We start from the raw sequence: 25,484 nt of genomic DNA, 5'->3' as shown, positions 1-25,484 counted from the left end.
CAACACTTTTTATTTTTGAATATTAAGACAATGAAGCATAAGCCAAGAGCACCAAGAGTGACAGCTACTGGTGAAAGAGGGGCATGTGGAGCCCCCCCACCCCCAAAAACAGCAAACTGTAACCCAAAGTCAAACAAAATAATACAACAGAGCAACTTAGTAACAGCCTGGGAGTAGGGACCATTAACTGTACATAAGAGAATGAAGGAAAGGTAAGAGAGAGGACATTGAGTGCGAATAATTACATTGTACAGTACAAACCTTGGGCGGTGTATAAAAAAAAAAATTAAACACATAAGATGGTGAGAGACAGTGATATCCACGTCACTCCAGAGAACCCATTGGTGCATGTTTCAGCAAGTTTTTTGAGGGGCTAGTCCCAAGGGTCCAATCAGAAATACGGAGGCAGGTCATGGGTGGCGCAAGAGTCATCTTAAGTGTAATCATTGTCAAATGTTGTCATCATGGCACCCAGTCCTTAAACCTCACCTTCAGCCCATTCCACCTTTAAGGTAACACAGTTACCATGGTGATGCTTGTGACTTACTGAATCTGAGACAGATCCAACAAAATTTAATACAAGTCAGTCTTTTATTTCTGTCTAAACATTGCTGAACACAACCTCCCTTTGTGCACAGAAACATATCAAATAATATTGAACAGAAAACTTTTCCTGTTGGTAATGTGCAAGGCTCTGCACATAAAATGGCTTGCAACACTCTCTCTAACATTTTAACATAGTATTGTTATTTTCTAGAAGAAATTACGGCTAGGCTACTGACAGGTGTATAACGTGTGAGGACACACACTGCCAATCGAAGCCTCAGTATCATATCTGAGAATCATGACCTTTCATCGTGCTTTGTGGTGATCTGTGATAAAGTCTCTGCTGACCGATCACTTGAGTCAATCATACACCTGATGGTCTATAAATATTTAATAATCACATTTAACTATACTGTTCTGGTGAACAGATAAACAGCAAATTCAGACCTTAACTTTGATACTAAAATATGGGGGAATAAAAGCTTTTTGTTCACAAATTCTTCGTGATATTTCTAACTTCCTTTCAGCACACAACAACACACTTGTATAAAAACTCATAACTAATGCATACGTTTATGTCGCATTTTGCTTTAATTTGCTGCAGAATGCAAATTAACCACTGGGGACAACTAAATTTGGGTTACTTGAGGAAAGGGTGAAGTATTTAAGAAAAGGCACTTCTGAAAGTTAATAAATCCATAGAGTGAGCCAATGAGCACCTTTAGGGTCTAAAACTAGGCCTTTTTTAATTTCAAAATGTTTATCTTGGAACATTTTAGCAATAATTTTGTGAGAATCACATTGACAATTTTCCACCAAACTTAAACCTTTGGTCACATTTATCTATTATTTCTCTCACACACTTTTATGACACACTGCACCAACATCCTATGTTGTCGTGATGTGAATAGAATGATTCTAACCTGAAGACAATTTCAATAGAGAACTATTTCTCAGACAATTCACATCAGTTTTCACATGGGTCACCATTATAGCTAAGCCCAAGAACATTATTGCATTTCTTTACAGTTATTAATAATAAAAATATTTCATTTTAAAAATCTGTATGTGTATGTGTGTGTGTGTATATATATAATGGATATATATAATGGATATATATATATATATATATCCATTATGCCTTTAGTAAAACTAGGGAAAAATAGGGGGGAAGAGAAGAGACACCATGATCCTCTTCTCTGCCCCAATCTGACTGAGCAAATGCTCCACCCCTGATGAAAATTGGTACACACAGGTATAGGTAGGTACACGTCAAGTTTCACGGGTTAGTGCAGTGAGGAGTGTCTGGAGCAAAGCCAAGCATGACACTTTTACAGGTGAGCAGTAAGCAGGACAGCTGGCCCCTTCAGATGCCATGTCAACCTGAAACCTGCTTCACAACCATCATACAAGCCGAGGCTCTGTCTAAATTGCACTAATTTCACCCACACCCTACAGAGAGAGAGGTGGTGAGGGAGATCAAACCACACAGTGGTTGCAGTGATGTCACCCCAAAGTTCTCTCCTCATGTCTTTGAATTCTTCCCAGGATGATTCTGACATCCTTTCTTGTGCAAGGAAAAAGACTCGACTGGATAACGTGCAGGAAGACGACTTTAAATGCATCAGGATAGACTGTGGATTAATGTTGCCTGGGAGGAGCGTATAACAAAACTTTTCAAGTCAGCAGAAGTCTCTTATGGTTGACTGAGGTCAGGGTCAGTGCAACACACATACACACACACACAAGCACACAAAGCTGGTTATAGTTGCACTGTATACCCTGCTGTTTAGGTGTTGCGAGCCTGAGCTTAGCATTTGGCAGTTCTACCTGATCGCATCAATTGAAAACAAGTCAGAAAGATTTAAGAATCAATAGTAATATCCCTAGCAGTATTCAAAATACATCACACATCAGCACCAGGCCCATGAAAAGGATGTCTCACGGTGCCACTGACATTCAGTGTAGGAACGGTCATTGGAAAACACGTCTTTTCCAATTGGACCACTAATTGTAACAAATCCACTGAATGCACCATATGATGAACTTCATGGTTTAGATGTATGCACATTACTTAAGTCAGTGGTTCCCAATCTCGGTCCTGGAACCCCCGCCCCCCAATCCCGCACATTTTGTATGTCACTCTTATATGGGGAGGGGGGCACCAGGACCAGGATTAGGAATCGCTGGTTTAAATGTGATTTAATCTTTTTTGAGACTAAACAAATGGGGTAAACAGCACAAGAGTTATACATATGTCCTTTTCTCTTAACTTCTATTTGAAATCCCTCATTGTAGTTATAGAAATTCAAGTGTGGATCTGGATTCTAAAGTGATTAATAAGCTGGTCTTGGCCTAGTCTTGGCCAACAATGTGATTATACTCCATTTATTTAAATTCCAAACCTTCCTCTAGTTCCTTAACAAAAGAATCTGCTAAACTTAAATGTACTAAAGATTATTCATCAATTATTAAAATCATTTAAACTAAGCAGGTCTCATAAAACAAGCCAGCTTGACCCAATTCCAATGGCACTGATGGGGTCACCTCAAAACTTACTATATCCTGTCTAGAGCGATGTGGTTAGACAAAGTGAGTGTAGAGTGTTTATTCCTGTATATAGGAGGGTATTTATGCCTAACAACAATGGTCCCAGTGTAGCAGGTTTATGTATTGCCTCTGCTGCACCCACTAACATAAGCACAGTTAAGTTAAAGTGCTCTTAATCAGTGCCCAACTTCAAGGGCACTAATAGACCATTCACAACAATACAAAAAAAAAAAAAAAAAAAAAAAACGATACAGAATTAGTCACCCCCCCTGTGCAATTAGTGGTAGGAATTAATGATTACAAAACATATCGACAGCAACAGAACGCAGAGTGCGAGTAACAATGTTTTTTGAAAACCAAGAGCTCTCACACACATCATCACCACATCATGTTGTCGTCCTTAATCGCTTCCCGGAAGCGTAAGGAAGCAGAACATAACAGAGCCCTTCTCTCCACTGCAACACATTCCCAAAAGCTGTCTAGATACAGTTTAAGGTCAATCCATCTTTCATGGATCCCTCTGCCTCATTCACTATGAGCAGGGTGAAAGCCTTTCTATTTCCTGCTCCAGAATGCCTCTTCTAACCATGGAATGAGCACAGAATGTTACCATGGGAACCACTGACAGAGCACCATGAAAGCTAAAGATGATGAAAGAAGCTGGAAAATCAATATTTGAATATCACCCTTCATTTCCCCTTCCCTATGTTGAATAAACACTAACAATGCAATTTTAATGCAAGGGAATTAAGGGAAGGCAGGGAGGTGAATGGAAATGGCATAAACCTCACAGTCAAACAGTGAAAAATATCTGCAGATCCCTCTTAGGGCAAAGTCATGGGAAATAGAGTTGTCAAATGTACCGACTTCGGTACCAATCGGTACTGAAATTTGAAAAATGTGAAATTGGATTTGTAAACACCTCTGATTGGCCATTGTGTTCACGGCTCATCAGATATGTCTGTGATTGGCTACAATGATCGAGGCATGGAAGCGTTTGAAAGCACATGGAAGTGTTTGAATTTGAAAGCGTTTTGAAAGCGGGAGCGTATGAAGGCAGCCGTCTATCAGCCAACTGGTCCACAGTAGACGTCTGCTTTCAAACGCTCCCGCTTTCAAATACTCTCGTGTGTATCTGAGTAAGCGCTCGATGAAGAGTGTCGTTGATGACAATTTACAAAATTTTTGAAGCGCTGCTCATTGAAGCCAATCACAGACATATCTGATGATATGGCCAATCAGGTGTTTACGAATCCGCTCAACAGCGAAGTTGGTACTTTTGACAACTCTAATGGGAACTGAAGGAGAAGGGGAAATGTAACCTCTGCTGTGTCATCCTAGTCCATAAGCTGTAGTGAAATGTGCACACTGGAAAGCCACTATATTTGTAATTTCTTTGTTTGTTAGAGTGATAGAAGCTTATATGGGTTCAGTTTCAGGTCCCGCCCTTCATACCTCCATCCCCGAACATCCAACCCCTCCCTCCTCCCGTGCCCCAAAAACTTGTAATTCCTCCACTTCTGAAAAGTGCTGAACGGACTACTCCTGTTGGAGAGCGGAGAAGGATCTGCCCTGCCTCACTTGGCCTTGACTGGCTCCCTCTCAAGCCAGCGTACACGCACCCTCTGCTTATAGTGATACTCCCTGAGGTAGTCCTGCAGAGCAGGGGGCAGTGGTAGTGCCCCGATGCCATCGTAGGTGATCCCATTGCAAATGGCAGCTCTAGCCAGGCTTTGCAGGCCAAATGGGAAGGTCCGGTGCAGAGGCACAGTGAGTAACGGCTCAAAGAACATGCAAGCACTAGGGTCTTTGTAGTGCTCCAAGAGTGCTGTGACGGTGGCTGCGTGGAACACGCAGGGGTCGTGTGCGTCAAAGCTGAAGTTGTGATTCCACTGCTCAATACGTGCGTGCAGCGAGCGGCCGTAGCGGCGGAAGCTAACGGAGAACAGATAGTCTTCTTGAGCCGAGTCTCGCAGCAGAAAGGTGCCCTCGGGCCGACCATCCAGCAGTGCTTCAGCCTCATAGCGGTCCATCACACCCCAGTAGCAGGGAAGTGCTGTGATCTTCTGCAGATCTGGAACCAAGCAGTGGATATAGTCGATCTGGGTGTGCACTTTCCAAGGCCCTGGTTGCTTGCTGCTCAGATGGCCCTCAGCTGAAGTGTGCCGCTGCTTGGGCCTGCGAGCTTGCAAGCAAAGAGTGGTGGTGTCGTCATCCTCAGAGTCACAGTTAGCTGCTGTTGCGCCCCGGCTATCAGCCTCACCCATTCCAGGGGCCAGCTTAGGTCCCAGTTTATAAAGGGAAGCTAGGGGGGCTGTGATGGCCTCCACTGTGTGGATCTGGGCATCTGGAGGTGGGTCCACGCCTTCCTCGATGCTGAGTCGCCTTCTTTCTCGCAAGCGCTCCTCCTCATCTTCAGGTGATGCACATGTAGCACCACAGGCATCTGAGGAAGAATCCACTGGTGTCACTGTCACCGGTGCCGTGTGCTGTTTAATGAGGTGCCATTTTCGGGCAAGGTCTGATCCCGGTGCAAAGGGGCACGTCTCCAGCATCAGCTCAGTAATTTGTATTTTACGTTTGGGTGGTGGAAGGTGAGCATTTCGAGAGGATGAGCGCAATGGGAGGCATAGGCCCACTGTGTCATGGATCTGCTGGCGTAGTGAGCGTGCTGCTCCCGGCTCCAGCTCCTCACGGCTACTACCAGTCCCATGTCTGCGCCGAGACCGGCCTGATCGCCGATCTGTGGTCTCTAGAGAACTCTGAGCCTTAGTGGAACACGAGTGTCTCTTTTTTCCGCTCCAAGGTGCATGACGTGAATAAGAGTCTCTGCGGGCTCCCAGGGGAGCATGAGCATCTTCAGTATCCTGCTCAACTGTGATCTCTAGTATCTGGGGTACATCCGCTACGCAGTTATGGCCCCGTCGTGACACACTCCCGCTGGTCCTCCATGCCACTAGTGGGAGTGCTGCCACACTGCTAGAGGGACTGGCGGCCTCCAGTGTGCTGTCTCCCTGGGCCTTGTCCACAACGTGGCATACCATGTCTGTTTGCTGTTGAAGCTGTGGTGTTGTTTCAACGTGAGAACCCCCATCTGTGTGGAGCAGAGATTGACATCCCCTCTTCAGGTTGCTCCACACCTTGCCAACCTTCTCCATGAGGTGGGGGCACCTGGACCTGGAACAAAAAGTCAGACGACTTCTATTAGCACATGATGACAAAAACTAATGAGACGGAAACCATCTAGTTACAAAAAACCCCAAAACAAAACAAAAAAACAAGCACAGACACAATAGTGTGCATGTGGGTGTGAGGGACTGTGGGAGAGCAAAGCCTTAAGTGACTAAGACACAGTTTACATATTCGTGTTGGGTAATCCAATCACAAGTTCATAATGCTAAATATAGGTGTTAAATGTTCAAAAATGTTTGCTTGTTCTACATTCAGAGCAAGTCAGAAACACTTAACCTTTGTAGTAAATGTTAACAGATGTAACCTAAACAATAATGAAAGTTTAATTTTTTAATTGATTAATTTTTTTCAGTTTAACGTGTTAAAAATATTCAATGCAATTAACGCAGCTTGCATTTTTTTCATCAATTTGGCTAGTTACATTATATGATCATGCTCTTATTCACGCAAATGCTTTTAAACCATTCAAGCACCACAATTCAAAGGAGAATGTGCTGTTTGTGAATGTCGTGTCTGTGTGACACAACTCATGCACAGAAAGACACGCACCAGTATGGAGTTCTTTCGTGCTTGAACAAACAATAACACAGAATTATGCCAAAATGTCAGTTTTGTATCTTCATAAGAACAATCTTAAATGAGTTAAATGCCATCTTAAATGATGTTATGAGTTGTGAAAAAATTAGTTGTGAGAAAATTAGATCAGCTGTTCAGCAGTGGCAGGTCTTAAAGTCACAGCAGCCTGATAAATCAGTTGCTGTGATGTCCGTCATTAATGTTAATCAAAAAACAAAAGGTAATAGAAAACTGATTTAATCTATATTTAATTTATAATTTATGCAGTGAAGACTGTAAAGTGTTCGAAAACTTTATTCAATTTCTGTATATTTCTAATCTGTAACAGGAAGGAAGGCCACAGGTAAATATGACATTTATATAATGGGTTTATGTGAGGATTGTTTTAAGTTCACTTAAATTAAAAGTTATTTTTTAAAAGCCTAATAAAATGTTGAAATTTATAGCTTTTAGTTATACTAATGATGAATGTCTATAATTAATGTTTAAAAAAAAAAAAAAAAAATTTCATAGAGACATCAGTACCAGTATTAGTATCAGTGATACTGGCCTTCATTCATAAAAAGATACCATTAAACAAATATTTAAAATATACTGTCTTTAAGTTGTTTCTACATTAATTTGGAGTGTACGTGTGAAATTATTACAATATAAAAATAATGAAAACTCCAATATTTTTAATCACGATTAATCAATATAAAACAAATTACCAATATAAAACAATGTAAAAAACGAATGTCCTAAGATAATAGCATATAATGGCTATATTGCTTGTGAATTAACACCTATATACATATATGTATACACACACACACACAAAATTGTATTGTTTTTCATTTTGATCTTTAATTCATAAAATTAACAAAAATCTAACCTTTCATTGAAGGAAAATAATTGAAAGTGAGGGGAAAATCACATTATGAAATAAATGTTTTTCTCCAAAACACGTTGGCCACAATTATTTGGCACCCCTAGAATTTTTTATGAGTAAAATATCTCTGAAGTATATTCCCATTCATATTTACATTTTTTTTTAGCACACCAGGGTGATCATGAACATGAAAATGTCCAGCCATGACTTCCTGTTCCACAGGAGTATAAACATGAGGAAACACAAAGGCCAAATTAATTTAATCATTTATCACAAGGAATAAAACCAAAGAATATAGTTCTGATGTGCAACAAAAGATTGTTGAGCTTCACAACATAAAGAAAGAAAATAGCTAAAGCATTGAAAATCCCCATTTCCACTATCAGGGCAATTATTAAAAAGAACAACTAAAGATATTACAAATTAACCTTGAAGAGGATGTGTGTCTAAATCGTCCTAATGCGTAGTGAGGAGGAAAGTTTGAGTGGCCAAAGACTTTCTAAGGATCACAGATGGAGAATTGCAGAGATTAGTTGAGTCTTCAGTCTCAGAAAGCCTAAAAAATTATCAAACATAACCTACATCCCCACAAGTTGTTCAGGAGGGTTTCAAGAAAAATCCTCTGCTCTCATCCAGAAACAATCTCCAGCACATTCAGTTGTCAAACAAGACCGGAACTTCAAACGGGATCGGCTTCTATGGTCAGATGAAACTAAAAAAGAGCTTTTTGGCAGCAAACCCACCAGATGGGTTTGGTGCACACATGGATAAAAAGTGCCCCATGCCCACGGTTAAATATACTGCTGGATCTTTAATGTTGTGGGCCTATTTTTCTGCTGGAGGTCCTGGACATCTTGTTCAGATACATGGTATCATGGATTCTATCAAATACTAACAGATAAAATTAAAAACCTGACGCTTCTGCTAGAAAATGGGCTGTGGTTGGATCTTCCATCAGGACAATGATCCAAAACAAACATCAAAACCAACACAAAAATGTGTCACTGAGCACAAAATGAAGCTTCTGCCATGACCATCCCAGTCCCCTGACCTGAACCCTAAAGAAAATGAGTGGAGTGAACTGAAGAGAAGCAGCACTAACATGGAGCTGGAATCTGAAGGATCTGGAGAGATTCTGTATGGAGGAATGGTCTCTGATCTCTTGTCAGGTGTTCTCCAAACTCATCAGGCATTATAGGTGAAGACTCAGAGCTGTTATCTTGGCAAAAGGAGGTTGCAAAAAGTATTGAATAAAAGGGTGCAAATAATTGTGGCCAACATGTTTTGTTTTCAATTCTTTTCCTTCAATGAAAGGTTCGATTTTTGCTAATTTTATGAATTAAAGATCAAATGGATAAACAATGCAGATTTATTTTTACAGTCATCTTTGATCATATTTACCAAGGGTGGCAATAATTCTGACAACAACTGTATATACATATATATATATATATATGTGTATGTATAGATAGATATATATAAATATATATACACTCAAAAATCAGTTTGATCAAAAAAACTGAAAAAAAGCCCATACTTATACAATCACCAGACATCACAGAATATTTTCTGTATACTTCCTGCAGTTACAGAGATAATGTAAAACATGCATAATTGAATCTCAGTTAAGATATTAGCATAATCAAATAGCAATAAGTAGAGATCATGTGAAACTTACTTATTACAACTGAAATGTTTATATTTTATGTGCTTTAACAACTTGCAGTGACATTCACTCATGAAGAGATGCAATCACAACTAGCCACAGGAGACAGGTTCATTTCAGGTGTATACGGCAATCTTTCTTGGTTGAATGACCACTTGGAATCAGATCGCTCGAGACGGATGTTAATACCAGGTGTAAACAGGGCCTAAGTGATTAAAGTGTTGCCAGGCAGACTCACTAAGACTCAAGGCCAGCGCTAAAAATGAACTCATGGAACTGCTCCCAGTCAACATGCTGCCGTAGGCTGAGTTATAATGCCGGTCTGGGCCTGTCTTTTTCTGACCCGCCATAGTGGAGCACTCAGCAGTTAATGAACTGAGAGGTTTTGCATGAGCTCTGTAAATCCTTCCTTAATCATTATGTAGCCACTAAAGAACCTTTGATTTGGCTTTGGCTTTAATAATCTTAAAAACAAAAGCTCATACACTCTTCCTGAATATAAGCATGAATTTGTACAGTATTTGGGCTAATTCATTAACTGTTTATCCACTACTAGCAAATGTAAAGGCTACGCCAGGATAGACCAGACCAAATGTCAGAACAGTCCAAATATAAGTAAGCAAAAAGTCAGTAGTGAACGGTCTCCAGGTGAAAAATGAGCTCAAGGACTGCTTGTGCTCAGAAAAATTCTTTATTGAGCACATGTACTCTGGCTAACCCATCTTTTCACAGAATGAACTTTCCACCAATGAACAAAAAGCAAGCTGTAAAAACGTCTATGGAAAAACAAAGTCAATAGTGATTAATAATAAAAATAATAATAATAAAAAACATAAAAAGGTACACCCCTCCAAAAAAAAAACAACAACAAAAAAAAAAAAACATTATTGCATCAGTTTTGCACACAATCAAAAACCAAGACTTTAAATTATTTAACGCGAAATATGTCACAAAAAGAGAATACTGAACAAGAGAGAAAAACTTCCATAAATAATTAATGATAGTTCATCAAGTCTCCTGATAAAAAGAACAACAGAATGTAGGTCATGTGGGAGAAAGCTACAATGTATTATTCACCTTTTCTCAGATGGTGGCAAGGAAGAAGAGGGGTGTCATGTTTTTTTTTTTAAGAGGCTGCTGGGTGTCGTGAATATGCACTACAAATTTGAGTTGGACAAAATTATGACTTGTGATGCCGATACCAGTCATCAATTTTCTGTCGGCATGGATTCTGATATCGTTTAGGGTGCAGACAAGTTTGTGCAACATTTAGAATTGAATTTGAATTAGGGCTGACCGATATATCGCATGCGATTGTCACGCGCATTTCGTCAGTAAAGCCGGTTCCCTGATTACCGTGAAATCGCCATCACCTGCTTTCAAATGGAGCGGCATTTAATAGACAAAGCCGTAGTTCACTGACAAGCCAAGCAATATCGCGTTCATTATCGAAGGCGATTCACCTGCGATATGAATGCGATATTGCGTGGCTTGTCAGTGATCTGTCAGTAAGATTTTTAACACTGCTCCAGTCTGGATAAGACTGGACTCCGACTTAATCCATCTCAAGACCCAGTCAGAGACTATATTTTACATGACCATTTAAAAACAGGGGCCTCATGTATAAAACTTTATGTAGATTTCAGCCTAAAATTGTGTGTACACACACAAAAGCTAGATTTAGCATGCCAGAACCTGCGCAAAACTCTGTAAAAACCCAGTCAGTAAAAGATTGTGCTTACATGCATCTCCATCCCACCTCCTCCCCGAAATAACCATATATAGAGCTTACAACACTTAGTTTTACTATGCATATCCTACTCTGCGTATAATTTCCATATGCATATTAAGTGATACCAAGTTTAACAGTAAAAGACATTAGGAAAATGTCTACATAAATGTGACAAAAAATATGACACATAAATGCCATTTGTGCAGTCACATTACATTGCTAAAAAATCTTTTAGTATCCAGATAAGAGTTATTTTCATTCTTTTCCACTGGCTAAATAGTATTTTTAATGGTTTCAAACAAATAAAACATATGCAATTTTACCTGTAAGGTAAACATATATTTTACAATTTTTATATATTATTAATGGAAACAGATAGGTCTTATTTTCGCAGTGTAAATACAATTATCTGACTCAGCATGTCACTGACAAAACATTTTAAAAATAAAAACATGCAAATTTTACCATTTCCTTTCAATTGTGTCCTTCAAACACAAGTGTATTTTTCATAATGTTGGGAGGATCTCAGAAGAACTTATCATAAGGCCACTGTCTGCCTGTACACAACATCAACAACACACCTCCGTGCAGCATTGATTGTACAGTACTGTTCAAACAGACCAATGGACCTTTCTACCACCGATCTAATCCAGCAGTGTCTGCCATAAATATCAAGTGCACATCATTGATTATTGTTCTCACAAGAAATATTTTCTCAGAACAGTTTAAAGAGGAATTATCAAGAGCCTAGCACTCTTCGCTGTCATTAAAACTGGCATACTACAAGAAACGTGTCCAAAAGCAGTGCATCCACAATAAATATCTAATCTAATATATCTAAATTCATATATTTCTTTGTTTAACGTCTGGATGACTATGTAATTTGAGTGCTAAACATTAATGAGAGTGGAATATTTAATCTAAATATGTATATCAAAATGAAAACAGTTGAAAATCAGTCTGGGTAACACTTTACAATAAATTTCATTAGTTAACATGAACTACAATTCTACAGAATGTATTAATCTTTGTTAATGTTAATTTCAACATTTACTAAAACATTATTAAAATCAAGAGTGGGTCAGCAATGTGATCTGATCCTGTCTTGAGCTGTCCAGTGATCTTTTAGTGAGTGCAATGCAACAAGGTGGAACTAATCCAGCCAATCAGAGTGCAGATGGTATAAACGGATAAATCTTGTAATCACTTGCATCAGCGTTGTGCTGTGTAGTATGCATGCTGCTATGACAAGATGCCGACAGATGACAACTACGGATGCACCAAAATTTCATCTATTGAAAAATTTGGGCCAAAACACCACAATTTTTGGTTTCGAGCCGAACAGACGTTTAATTAGCGCTTCTCCGATGGCATGTTTTGACTGTGTTCAGAGTCTATTTCATGCACACAACGTGGATAAGCTGAACATGTCAGCTGTGTGGACACGACCGCTAGATTGACAATATTAATTTCCTGATTTCAATCTGTAATGATATGGTTTCTTAAATCTAAAATCTGTGCTGTTTTTTGTTGATGTGTGAACAAAACTTCACTAAACATTTTCAGTTTTGGTTTACAGCCAAGCGCATCCTAAATTTTCCATTTCAGCCCAGAATTGAAGGAATCTTGTTGTGTAGTGTGAGCACCACACCAATTCAGGTAGTCATACAGTCCTGTAGTGTGAGCATGCCCCCTAAAGACTTTTACATTCATTACAGAAAATTGCTAATTACCAATATAATTTCAATTTCTTATTTTCTTACATCTGGATGAGTTTCAAGCTATATTTAAAAGAGGAAAGGCAAGTCATGACTCATGATACCCTGTACTAATCCTCACCCTCATTCATGTTTCCAAGTACTGGACATGGTGACATTTTGGCTCAAACAGCATTGGCAAAAAACTGCTGCTCAATGTCAGTACAGCAAATTAGTGCAACGTACAGCAAAAGCATATTAACTCTCAGCATCTTCCTTCTGTCTTTTCTGCCCCTCTTCCCTCTTGTTTCCCTCTCTTTATCCCTTTCAAAGCCAGCATAAAGGATGACCATAAATCAAAGTTCAGATCTGTCAGCGCAGCTATGGCGACAATATACAACAAGCCTGACCTTTCCCCCAAACTCAGGAACCTTGCTCCATTTCCAGAATGAACTTGCACCGCATAACAACATTTGTAAAATTGTGGTGCAGAGTGGTCAGACGAGTTCATGAAAAGGGTTCACAGAGTTCATTAGAATGTATTCTATGAAACTGTGTCCTAAATATCAAGTCAAGGGTCATTTTTTTTTTACTTTATTCAAAAGTTGCATACATATTGAAAACGCTATTGCACAAAAAGTGTTGCGCGAGCAATGTTAGTACTAGTGAAATGATTAGTAATGTGGTAAATTGATATTATATAACCTTGCCTTTGCAAACCAGGTTGGGAGGCACACCAGAGTCAATGTAGCTTAACTTCACAGTGCACTCTAGTCTCAAAGGCCAAAACTATCACCTAAAGTCAACCACTTCTCAAAACACACCAGCTGTGGAGATAGTGAACATACTGAATTCTGAAACCAAACAGGCAAAAGACCAGTCGCCAGAACTACAACTCTCTACCATGCCATGTTCATATACTTTTCCATCCATAATGTTTTCTTTCACTCTGCATGTTACACAGGCGAGGCTCACGTTTGGCTGTGGGGCTCCCTTGTGTGGCTAAGAGACAGAACCGCACCCCAAGAGCAAACAAACAAAACTATTTTTAAAGAAATTGGCTCAAAAACAGGTTGAGACAGCATGTTGGCAAAGGAAGTGCCCCTTCCTCAACTAAGTGGAAATCATGCCTAAACAGCCAAGTTCACCTTGGTGTGTTTCAGATGTTTAGACACTACAAATTACCCAAGAGTTTGTTGTTCAAGATTGAATGAGATGCTGAGAATGAATAGAAATATATACTTGCACACAATTTACATCTATACTACATATCGAATTATTAATATTTAAATTGAGATAAAGACCAATTGAAACAGAGAGCAAAAGTTCAGAAGAGATGCCCAGAAAATAAAGGAGATATTCAGGAGAGTCTCCAGACGGGGTCTATGGGCACCATATACTAAAATGCTTCTCGTTGAACACAAATGTTTCCATACTTATTGGATTAACTTCTTAACAATTAGAAGATTTAAAAATGTCACAGTGGTGACATTGGTTTGTATCCCTTTTACTTCAACGAGAGCAGTACTGGATGAACTCCACAAGTCTGTGTGAAACCTGATGATCATGTTCCCCCGCATGATTAAAATTATCTAAAGAAAAACACCTGACCACCTCTACAAAGAAGTCCACATTATCAGTGTCATAAATTTTATTACTTAAGTACTCTATAAATCTTTTCACTTTATGTTGTCTATCCTAAAATTTAGTGTCCAGGTCTAAATAAGATAACTTTTGGACCCCACTAAATTAAACATTAAATTTTCTTATCTAAAACAAATTCCCAATCTAAAAATGTCTTAAGTGTTATAAAAATGTATTAATGTTCTTAATGGAAGTCTAGCTTTTTAGGACATTAAAATTAGTTTTGCCATTTTCTGTATTTAATTAAATTTTTTAAAAAAAGGCATCGAAAACTGTAACAATTGATTCCACTCTTCACACTTCTATAGCAATACACTGAACTAATGATTAGAGATTAAAATAAAAATAAATCTCAACTTTTAACTACATAATATTCAGCAAACAATTATGCTAGAACCACCTTAGTTGTAGTAATTTTGCCTACATTTACATAGTACATTTTAAATTTGATCTTTTACATAAACTGCAGTAATGCAGAGCAATGAGATGGAAGTTTGTGAAAAAGTACTAAGAATTGCTTTTTAAAATTTAAAAAATTTAGCTCTTCAGTTCTACTTTTTCAAATGCAGTTTGAATTATTATGTACATAAATATTAGTGCTGTCAAATTGATTAATCATATATATGTGTGTATATATATATATGTGTGTGTGTACACACTATATATATACATATATACACACACTATATATATACATTATATGTCATTAATCGGCTGACATATAATGGTCATTAATCGGCTATTATATATGTGTGTGTGTACACACTATATATATATATACATATATACACACATTATATATATACACATTATATATATACACATATATATATATATATATATATATATTATATATATATGAGTATGTGTATATATGTATATATATAGTGTGTATATGTATATATAGTGTGTGTGTGTATATATACATACATACATACATATACATACATATGTGTGCGCATTGGAAAGTGTGAAAAATATGAAGAAGAAAAAAAAAAAAGCAGAATTATATAAAAGTGTTTACCATTAATTACCTAGACTCTTGTGGGCCGCCACAGTCTAATCTGTCCACAGAGTTTCATAATGAACCGAAAATTTTGCACTTCTCATAGCATAAAAGTTCTCTAAAGGTGGGTGCACACTGTGCGATTTTGGCCACGATTTGGTCGACTGAGACAAATTTTGAGAATCCTAAAAGATTCCTGTAATCCTAAGCTAAAATGTAGTCTTTGATCGCTAGTTTGACATGTTCACCGACAGCCGATTAATGACCGTTGCAATCAAATTTGACCTCAGACAAAACTGTGGCAGTGTCAGAAGATTTGGCGCAAAGTCCTGCAGTGTGAATTCTCCTACGACCAATGTCAAATTGTCTTCTTCCAGTGTGTAATGCAGCTCAGTCACCAAACTTGTATGGGTTGATTATGTAAAACTCCAGACAAGTTTTCATGTGCGCGTCAGTTTTTAATGCGTCTCGACTGTCTGACATAAACGACGGCTGAGATCCCACAGTGCGAGGATCATGTTCGTACAATCTGACAAGCAACAATCGTAAAGGACTGTTATAAATCGCACAGTGTGCACCTGGCTTAACTTCGTGTTTTGCGCCACTGAGTTTAACATGCATCTGGGAGAAAAACGTCCACCAATTACTTTCACATTCACATATTTTCCAACATTTTTGTGGAGATTTGTGAAAGATGCGTTTGTAAACCTAATCTCACAGAGATGGCAGTTTTTCATCAAAATAAAAGCTCAAGGCTGTATCTCTTGAAATTAGGACCAAAGTATTGTAATTTCCCTACTGTAAAGTAAAATAATATACATGTGAAATATTCATTTTTCATTTACATACATTTTAAAGTGCATTTGTTTTACAATATATATTACTATATTAGGGATGATGATAATGATATTTAAGTATTATTATTGTTAATTATATTGTAATTGTTTGGCTTTCTAACACACCAGAGTGAATGTAATGTAATGTATATAGACTAAAGCACTATATCACAGCTAAAAAAAAAAAAAAGGTATGAATCCACTTTAAAGTCCAGATACAAGTCGATGCAAAGACTTTTTCCTCTGTTCAATTTGGACTCTGAACAGGTTGGAGCTTCTCATTTTGAACAAAAGGCACCATGATTATGTATTTAAAATGTTATGTAATTATGTAAAACAGCATACATGTATTAACATTACATATTACTTACCTCTGTACCTCCTTGTTTAAATCCTCATTACTCTGCAGCTTACAGAACACTATGCAACTTAAGTTTCTGCTTTAACCAGTTAGAGCATATTAGTGGATTAATGGATCTGTTCCCCTTGTTCTACCACTAACCAGATGCAACAGGACCGTCTGCAGATAAATCCTGGCACCAGATCACAAAACACCAGCCCGTTAAATACTATGCTATTCTCTGCTCAGCTTGGGTTTCTGCTACCAAGAACGCTAACAAGCCTTGCCCAGAGCTTCTGCTTCCTGGTAGCGTGGGCCCAGCCCCCTCTGCCCCCCCCCAGGTCACCCCCCTTCACCTGATACTGCAGCCAAATTCTACACCAGACATCTCTAGCACCCAAGCGCCAGAAGAGGAAGCAGTCCAGAGCAGCCCACTTCGTTCTCATGCTGGAGAGACACTCTACACAGTCATTTGAAAAAAATATCCACATTCCACACCAAATTCAGTTTCTGTTCACAGACAGATCTTGCCTGTATACATGCCTGAGCTCCTCTGATAAAAGTCTGAGAACCACATGAGATTAAGAAAGAGCCCCTATCAAACACATACACCTTCAGTAACTGTGGAGACTACTTGACTTAAAGTATGCCCTTCTCTGATGATATGAGAAAACACATTAAATGAAAAAAGCATCTATATTAGGTGAAATAAAATATGAGTACACTAAGTGGTAAAGTCCTACTGAGAGTTTATGACAACATCCACACCCTGGATGGCAGACAGACGGAGATGATTGTTCTTCCTTGCACAATAGATAAGATCAAGAGCCGCTGCACTGGTGTGTTTTACTTTAGGTGCCCTATGAAAAAAAGTGGCATCTCGCTTCAAAACTACACCAGTCCTTTAAATCACTAGGAACAATACAAGCTAAAAGCCACAAATAATATGAATCATGATCCATGTGAAAAAAGGAAAACCATGCATTTTATATTTGTATCAATATCAAATGTAACCACAACTGTTTAAAAGTTTGGGGAAGGTAATATTCTTTTTTTATGGAAAGTCTTTAATACTTTTATTCAGAAAGAATGCATTAAATTGATCAAAAGATCATCAACCAAAGTTACCCTTTTAATGTTACAAAAGATATCCATTTCAAATAAATGCTGTTCTTTTGAACTTTCTATTCATCAAAGAACCCTGAAAAAAATGTATCATGGTTTCCACAAAAATATTAAGCAGCACAACTGTTTTCAACGTTGATAATAATAAGAAATGTTTCTTGAGCCCCAAATCAGCATGATTTCTGAAGGGTCATGTGACAATGAAGACTTACGGCTGCTGAATATTTTGCTTAGCCATCAAAGGAATAAATAACATTTTAGAATGTATTAACAGTTTTTATTGTAGTAATATTTCTCAATATTACTGTTATTTTTTATTAAATAAATGCAGCTTTAGTAAACATGAGACTTTAAAATGTAAAAAAAAAAAAAAAAATCTTACACACCCCAAACTTTTGAATAGTTAATATACATTTTAATCTCACAATTACTTAAAATAAATAAATAAAAATAATACTAAAATGTAAATAAATCTATTAGCATTGATAGTTGAGACTAGTAGGAACCATAACTAAGCCACCTGGAAGTTAGCATTTATTTATGTAATGTTAATTTTAACATTTACCAAATTTTTTCTAAAATCAAAAGATAATTCATTATGAACTAACATGAGCAATTGTAGTTTCATTAACAAGCACTAAAGAGGATTAAATAAATGCTGTAAAAAACACATTGCTCATTGTTAGTTCATGTTATCTAATGCATTAACTAATATTAAGAATGAGACCTTATTGTAGAACTAAAGTGTCACTGATGTACTTAGTGTAGTGAAGCAGCTTTCTAGGAAACGTCTGTTGCAATGGCTAAGCCCCGCTCAAGACAACTAAAATATCTGGGCAGGCCTTAACCTCTGCACACGGAAATATGCCAGCAGGAGTTTGCAGTCTCTCCCTCTCTACTAATTGTCTTGCATGTCATGAAAATGTATCTGTGACACCCTGAGCTAGCAGATATTATTTCAAAAGCTTGTATTCAGAATGAACCCACAATCTTTAGCACTGTGTCAAGAAGTGTGCAAAAATAGAAAATATTCCCAGGCATCCTCAATCTCCACAAACCACACTTTTTTGGAAACAGACCTCTGAAATCCAGAGCTTTGTAAAGCTATAGTTTTAAGGAGGTTTTATGGGCCTGTTGAGGTTACACCACTGTATATCTTATGCAACAATGACCCACAACTCCCTTTTTAGGACAGATAGGCATTAAGCCTATATTGAGTAACATTTCTCACTTGATAACATTTGGATCAACAACTTTTTGTTCATTTGAACATACATGCTGACGAGAATCAGAAATTGACCAGTGCTCAGGGCAAACTGCAGATATTTCAAATGTGGGGGCACAATAGATTTATCAGTCATTAACATTTGACATATTTTATAATACATATTCTAGGATTTTCTATTCATAGATTGAGTATGGGTTTTGTTCCTCCACATATACTGTAATGACCTGCAGCTGTTGTATATCAGTCTCAAAAGCATATTCTAATGTTCCATGTCTTATGATATCTTGACTTATATGGATAATTTATAGCTTTATATTTAATTTCAAGACTTGATTCACATGTAACGGCCATAACTGAAACAGATTCAATTGAAGTTTTTGACAAAAAAATTGTTTTACAAGGTTCAAAATACAAATTAATAAAACTTGACATCACGAAGGTTATATATTTCCATTAAAAAAAAAAGGTAATTTCTGGCAATGATCATGATGGTAATAAAACTTAGGATCTCTGCTCAAAATTCTAAGTTTGCAAATTGCAATCATGATCTATTCTGGTCTACTGGTGTCCAATTGATCCATTTTACAGTCACAAATAGTTACATGTAAGAAAGGTGTTAAAAATAACCTCGACCACACAAAGGTTTATCTCATTAAAAGTAATCTTAATACATAACTGAATTCAGGTTGGTTTTACTCAATGGCCAAGCATGATATGTCATGTAATTTCATAAGATGTCATGGGATACATCTCAGGTAAAACAAAATACTTTATTTGCCAGTGTGCTTAAAATGAGGCCCATGCAAATCATAATAAGAGCTCATATTTCACTAATATGCATTAAACCGTGATTAATGGTATAGGCCTTTGCAATAACACTGCAGCGAGTCTAAATAGGTAACGTTAGTCAATCCAGACATGGACATAGCGGCATATTACTAGACACCTTCATGATTCCACTCCACATTTTACCTGACAATAAAACTACTGTATATGATGAATTACATATAGACCATGAATCTAAGTCTCTGCTGAATAACTCTCTATACATTTCTAGTGGTTGCTTTAGTGCAACCGGCTTCGGACATTAGAAAAGGGGGCCGACTGAAAAAAAAAAATAGTTAAAAAGCCATCGAACATAAGCGATAACATAAAATAATCGATGCGCATTCACAACACACGGAGAGATAAACTCACCGATCCTTCTGTCGTGCTCTTTTATTGCTTTTTCGGGTGTCTTCTTTTGTTTGCGAAAAAAATGCTATCAAGAATAGTCGGGTACATTTTCCCGAGGCTAGAGACGGTGGTGGATAAAACACACGGACGGGGGACGACGGGGACCATAACTGCGATAATCGAAAAGCAGGCAGCACGACGATGTGTCGATGAAATCGTAAACATTTTATATTTTGTATTTACATGGCCTACGATCCCCTCATCCCGTTGGCATTTCTTCCCCTGACGGCCGATATGGTCGCCAAGTGCAGCAGAGAAGAGAATCAGGAGAGGTGGTGGCAAAGCTGCTGTTGACTGACATCAAGGGACTCCAATTGCGCGAAGTTCTGTGTTCCGGCGGATACGGATGGGGAAAGACTTTGGAAGAAAGCGTCATTTCCCCACTCGAATTCCAGTCAGTGACGGGATGTCCGACTCATTTACGTAAATCGGTTCTTTTGAACAGTTGGTTTCAAAGAGTCGGTTAAAAAATGATTCAGACGTTCTTTTACGTAATTACGCCAATACGTGGTGCCGACATCCCGACCGTAGGCACGTTTAATAGTGTTGCTTGATTGTTTTTTATTATTAATTGCATAAGAAAACAATAAAATAATATTTTACTTAATATATGATATATTACTTTTTGTAACTACTATTGAAGGCTATATTTCCGTTTAGTTTGTTACTTGCAGCCACAATTTAGCTAATTTAATAATTTGCATTTGCTTTACGTACTAAAACGAATTCATATTTATACAGGTTTTGCGAGTTTTAATACAATAATAAATCAAAAAATGTTTCGTATGTTGATAAAACTAAGTTCAACACATTTCAGTTCGTTTAATTTGTATCTGGCTATTAAAGTAGACTTAGACTAACTTACTTTTCACCTCATCAAATCCTCGGTTCACTTTGAGTAAATTTCTGATCAGTTCTCTGCTTACTGCTGCGAATCGGGCATGTCCAAACAATTTGAGTTCCCGGACCTATTCAGTTCGTTAAACGAATCGTGGAGACAGCTGTGAACCGGTTCAACAGATGCAAAAAAATAAAGAACCGATTCAAAAGAGTGACTCGTTCACGATACAGACGTCACTAAATCCAACCCAGACACACAGTAGTGATGGACGACAGCCTCAGGATGCAGCTGGTTGCTTGAGTGGCAAGATATAAACACAAATTAACTGTCTGTGCTGACAACATAAAAGCAAACGCACGCGATAGGATTGTAACTTGCATAACGTGTTTTGATTCTTTGTCTAATGTAATGTAGGACGATTATGTAACTAGAGACACGAGTAGCACATTGTAACACATGAAGAATAATCCGAACAAAACTTAAAGATTACTTTTGAAATGGTTCTACATTGGTTCTACGACGTGAAATGGCTTGGTTTTGTCAAAAACTTGATTTATTGGATTTTGTTCAGGTGTATCTTTGGGATTTGTAGGTGTAATGAAATCTACTCTGTAGAATTTATCATAAAGAAAATAGAAAAAAATAAATTATACTTCTAAAATTCAAAAATAGTGAACAAACGTTAGCTTGGTTACTTTGACTGCTCTGGTGAAAGTAGCTGAGAGAAAACTAAACAGTCTTGACTATCATGTGAGTGAGTCTCCCTTTATCCCTGGTTCGCTTCATGCAGTCATGTGACATGGTTGCATGTTGTGTGACAAAGGCAGGCTGTTCTTTAAAATCCCTCTGTAAGCCTCAGTGTCAACTGCTGGCCTTTACAACTACAGTTAAGTTCATGTGTGCTTGGACTCTAAAAACCTCCTTTTCATCTCCTACAGTAGTCAGATATACAGCATGTGTGGCTTTGATATTCATATGGCTTTCTGGATTACAGAAGCATGCGACTCAGAAAGTCCAAGTCAGCAATATTCACATGAGCAAGATTAGGCACAAGACGTTCTCCCGCCTTATTACTTGTTGCAGTGATACAACAGTGCTCAGTACATATTGCTATATCTTTGGAAACATTTGGAAGGAACTGACAAAATATCCTTATAAGGTCACACTTTATTACAAGCTAACCCAACCTTACTATATACAAACATGCATGTGAATGTCAGTAGCTTTCATGCTTTGATTTTAGTGTATTTAAAGACCCCCGCCTCCCATTTCATGCAAAGTTGTTTTAATTGACCTTTATGGAATAATTATAAAGATCAATTTAAAAAGTGATATACTGCCCTCTACTGATTTAATTGGTATAAAACATAAAGAAGCCCCACACAAATCTGATGATCTATCTGTACATTGCATTGTACATTGTACTTTGTATGTGATTAATGATTGCTAGTCTTTTGATTCAGTTTATTCTGATAAGTTGCACTGTAAATAATGTTGAATTTTGCTATTATGCAGTTTTTTTGCTATCTAGCAATAAACCTTCATTTTCAGTGTCTATATGCCAGATTATCAAAGGTAGGACTTTTAAAACAGGAAGTGAGTTGTTTTAATAAGATTTTCTATGGATATTTTAGATCAATGGCTGTCATTACATATGCTTTGAGAATTCATTGAATGAACTGAGAAATCTTAAGATCTTTGGCCGAAATACAAATTCCACTGAATTAAGGCATGACAATAGAATGAAAGGCAGCATTAAAGTAAGTAATAGTATTTAATAATAATATTTCATAATATGCTCTCCAAGAAGAAACAGAGTCTGTATTTTATAAATGTATTGTTATGAAACAGGACTTACCAGATTTCTATACACTCTAGAGTCTACTCTATTGTGTGATATTATGTTTTGTCATTTACACTTACACTACCATTCAAATGTTTGGAGATTTTTTAATGATTTTTTTAACAAGAAGTCTCATTGCTGAATTTATTTGATCAAAAATACAGTAAACAATAATATTGTGAAATATTATTATAATATACAAGTAAAGAATTGTTTTCTATTATATAATTTAAAATGTTACGTATTTCTGTGATAGCAATGCTAAATTACTCAAGTTTTCAGTGTCACATGATCTTTCAGAAAGCATTCTAATAAGCTGATTTGGTGCTCAAGATTTCTTATTATTATCAATGTTAAAAACAGCTGAGTTGCTTGACATTTTTGAGGAAACCGTGATACATTTTTTAGGATTCTTTGATGAACAGAAACTTTACAAAAAATACAACTTTTGTATTTACTGTCACTTTTCTTCAAACAAATGCATCATTGCTTAATAAAAGTATTCACCCCCCCCCCCCCCCGCCCTCAAACATTTGAATGGTAGTTTACATTAAAAATGACCATGATATTCTTCAAAATTCCTCTTTAAGTTAAACTGAAGAAGTAGTCATACAGGTTTGGAATGACATGGTTTCATTCTTATTTTCTTCACTTATTAAGGTTATACAGATTTACTCTTGTCTTATATCGCCACGTGCTGAACGTAGCAGATGCCGTATACAATACATGTTCTTGTGAAGAGAAGCCACTGTTTCAGAACTCATGGTTTCTCATATGGCCTGTATCTCAAGTGTGATCGACACAGCTTTCGTTCCTCTCATCATCAGTGGATGAAAAAAAGTCCTGTGCGTGAAGAAATTCTCCATGCTGATTTGCACAGATATCTTTTCCCACTCTAACATCTCCTGTATGGCCTTACATGTGTATGTCAATTGCAGTTCATTTGTACATCACAAACATGTTTCATAGACCCATTCTGGGAAATGCACCTCTGGTTAGTTAAAATTAAATTTACTGTATTAAAAAGACCTATAGTTGCCCAGCGATGGGCTTGCAAGTAAGACATTTTCCAGGATGAACATATTTTGTTGATCCTGTTGCAACATTCCTGTCCAAAAATTTAGTCAACCATATCCCTATACCCCTAATATCCCTATACCCCTAAACCTAACCCATAAGTTATCCCTAAAATCAGAGGGAAATGATAGGTGAATAACACTGATGTAGAAGCACCTGTTGTGGCAAAAAATCAACCCGACTCTACTGCATAAGTGTCACGATCACGTCTGTTCCTGTCACTGTTCCCGGACTACATCTCCCATCATCCTCTCTACCACTCACCTGCACACACTTCACACTAATCACTGATCACCACACCCAGCTGCAGCTCATTACCAGGACTATAAAGGACCTTCACACACACCACCTCACCGCGAAGTCTTGATTACCCAGTGTATCATTTCCGAGTGTTTCCCTGTGTTTATTGTCTGCCTGTTTCCTGTTACTGATCCTGCCTGTTTCCTGTTTACTGACCCGTTGCTGCCTGTCCTGACCCTTGCTTTGCATACCGACCTGTGAGTGATATCTGCCTGTCCTGATCTTTGCTTGTTCCTTGACCACGATTCTGCCTGTCCCTTGCTGTTCCTGTTTGCTCCTGTTTGACCCTGCCTGTACGACCACTCTCACTTTAATAAAAGCTGCACATGGATCTCTGCCTCAGTCCCGCTTCGTTACAATAAGAGACAAACATGTCCAATTGTATTTAAAGGTTTTATTTCTTGCAAGAAAGGTCAGACAGGTTATACAGAAACACAAGTAGCTGCAGAGTGTAATACAAAGAACGAAACCTTCCCCTCACTTTTATATTTCTAACCTCCAAGGCCGAAGCCTCTGTCCTTTTACCATATTAGGAACATTTCTTAGTGGCTGTAACTTTCCACACATTGTTAGCACAGACATGTTTTTAACATACATCTTGCATGTCAATATACCATATCTTGCTCTTTCTATTTCTAACATCTATGTTAAACATTACCACTTAAGCCAACATCATGTTCCATAAGCATCATATTTCACAAGAATACAGGTAAAAATCATATGAAAAATTAAAATTTCCACAACACACCTAACCCTGTTGTAAGCCTAAACTTGACATAAACTGTAAACCTGTCCCTCAAATCTGATTGGTTGATTGAAGTGTTGTTCCAGGATCAACAAAGATGGTGATCCAGTTACTTGGTGAAATGACATTCACCAACATGACATACGGCTAGAGGTTTGGAAAATGGATGGATGGAGATACTTTTTACTCCAGAAAAAAATTCTCATGCAATGTTCAAAAAAACTTTTTGAACATTTCTACCATTATGGCCCATGAAACAGACAGTTTATTGAGGTATTGTTAACTAAAACTATTCAAAATCATTTTTGTAAATGTAAATAAAGCTGAAATAAGATCAAATATAAATATTAGAGTAAAAACTTGAAATTGGAAACTAAGTGAAATAAGTTGAAGTACTAAAATTACTAAATCTGAATTTAAATTAAGCTAAAAA

The 25,484-nt window shown here is 37.5% G+C and overlaps 1 protein-coding gene across 4 annotated transcripts; it reads right to left on the bottom strand.

Moving 5' to 3' along the window:
- socs5a (suppressor of cytokine signaling 5a) lies at nucleotides 1-21,244 on the bottom strand. 4 transcript variants are annotated; one of them, XM_067369390.1, is made up of 2 exons: nucleotides 21,111-21,244; nucleotides 1-6,273 (listed from the first exon to the last, which is right to left on the bottom strand). In XM_067369390.1, exon 2 carries the CDS (start codon nucleotides 6,252-6,254, stop codon nucleotides 4,674-4,676), a length of 1,581 nt encoding a protein of 526 aa, XP_067225491.1. In that variant the 5' UTR covers nucleotides 6,255-6,273; nucleotides 21,111-21,244; the 3' UTR covers nucleotides 1-4,673. The 4 variants fall into 4 exon arrangements, with proteins under 4 accessions (XP_067225491.1, XP_067225489.1, XP_067225490.1 ...); XM_067369388.1 differs by lacking the exon at nucleotides 21,111-21,244 and adding an exon at nucleotides 20,429-20,550; XM_067369389.1 differs by lacking the exon at nucleotides 21,111-21,244 and adding an exon at nucleotides 20,207-20,544.
- Between the last annotated feature and the right edge of the window lie 4,240 nt (nucleotides 21,245-25,484).

This window comes from Chanodichthys erythropterus, chromosome 19 (assembly GCF_024489055.1).
Source record: "Chanodichthys erythropterus isolate Z2021 chromosome 19, ASM2448905v1, whole genome shotgun sequence".
In the NCBI taxonomy this organism is placed as follows: Eukaryota; Metazoa; Chordata; class Actinopteri; order Cypriniformes; family Xenocyprididae; genus Chanodichthys; species Chanodichthys erythropterus.
The sequence above is the reverse complement of the archived record's forward strand: the minus strand, read 5'-3'. Positions and strand labels throughout refer to the sequence as shown.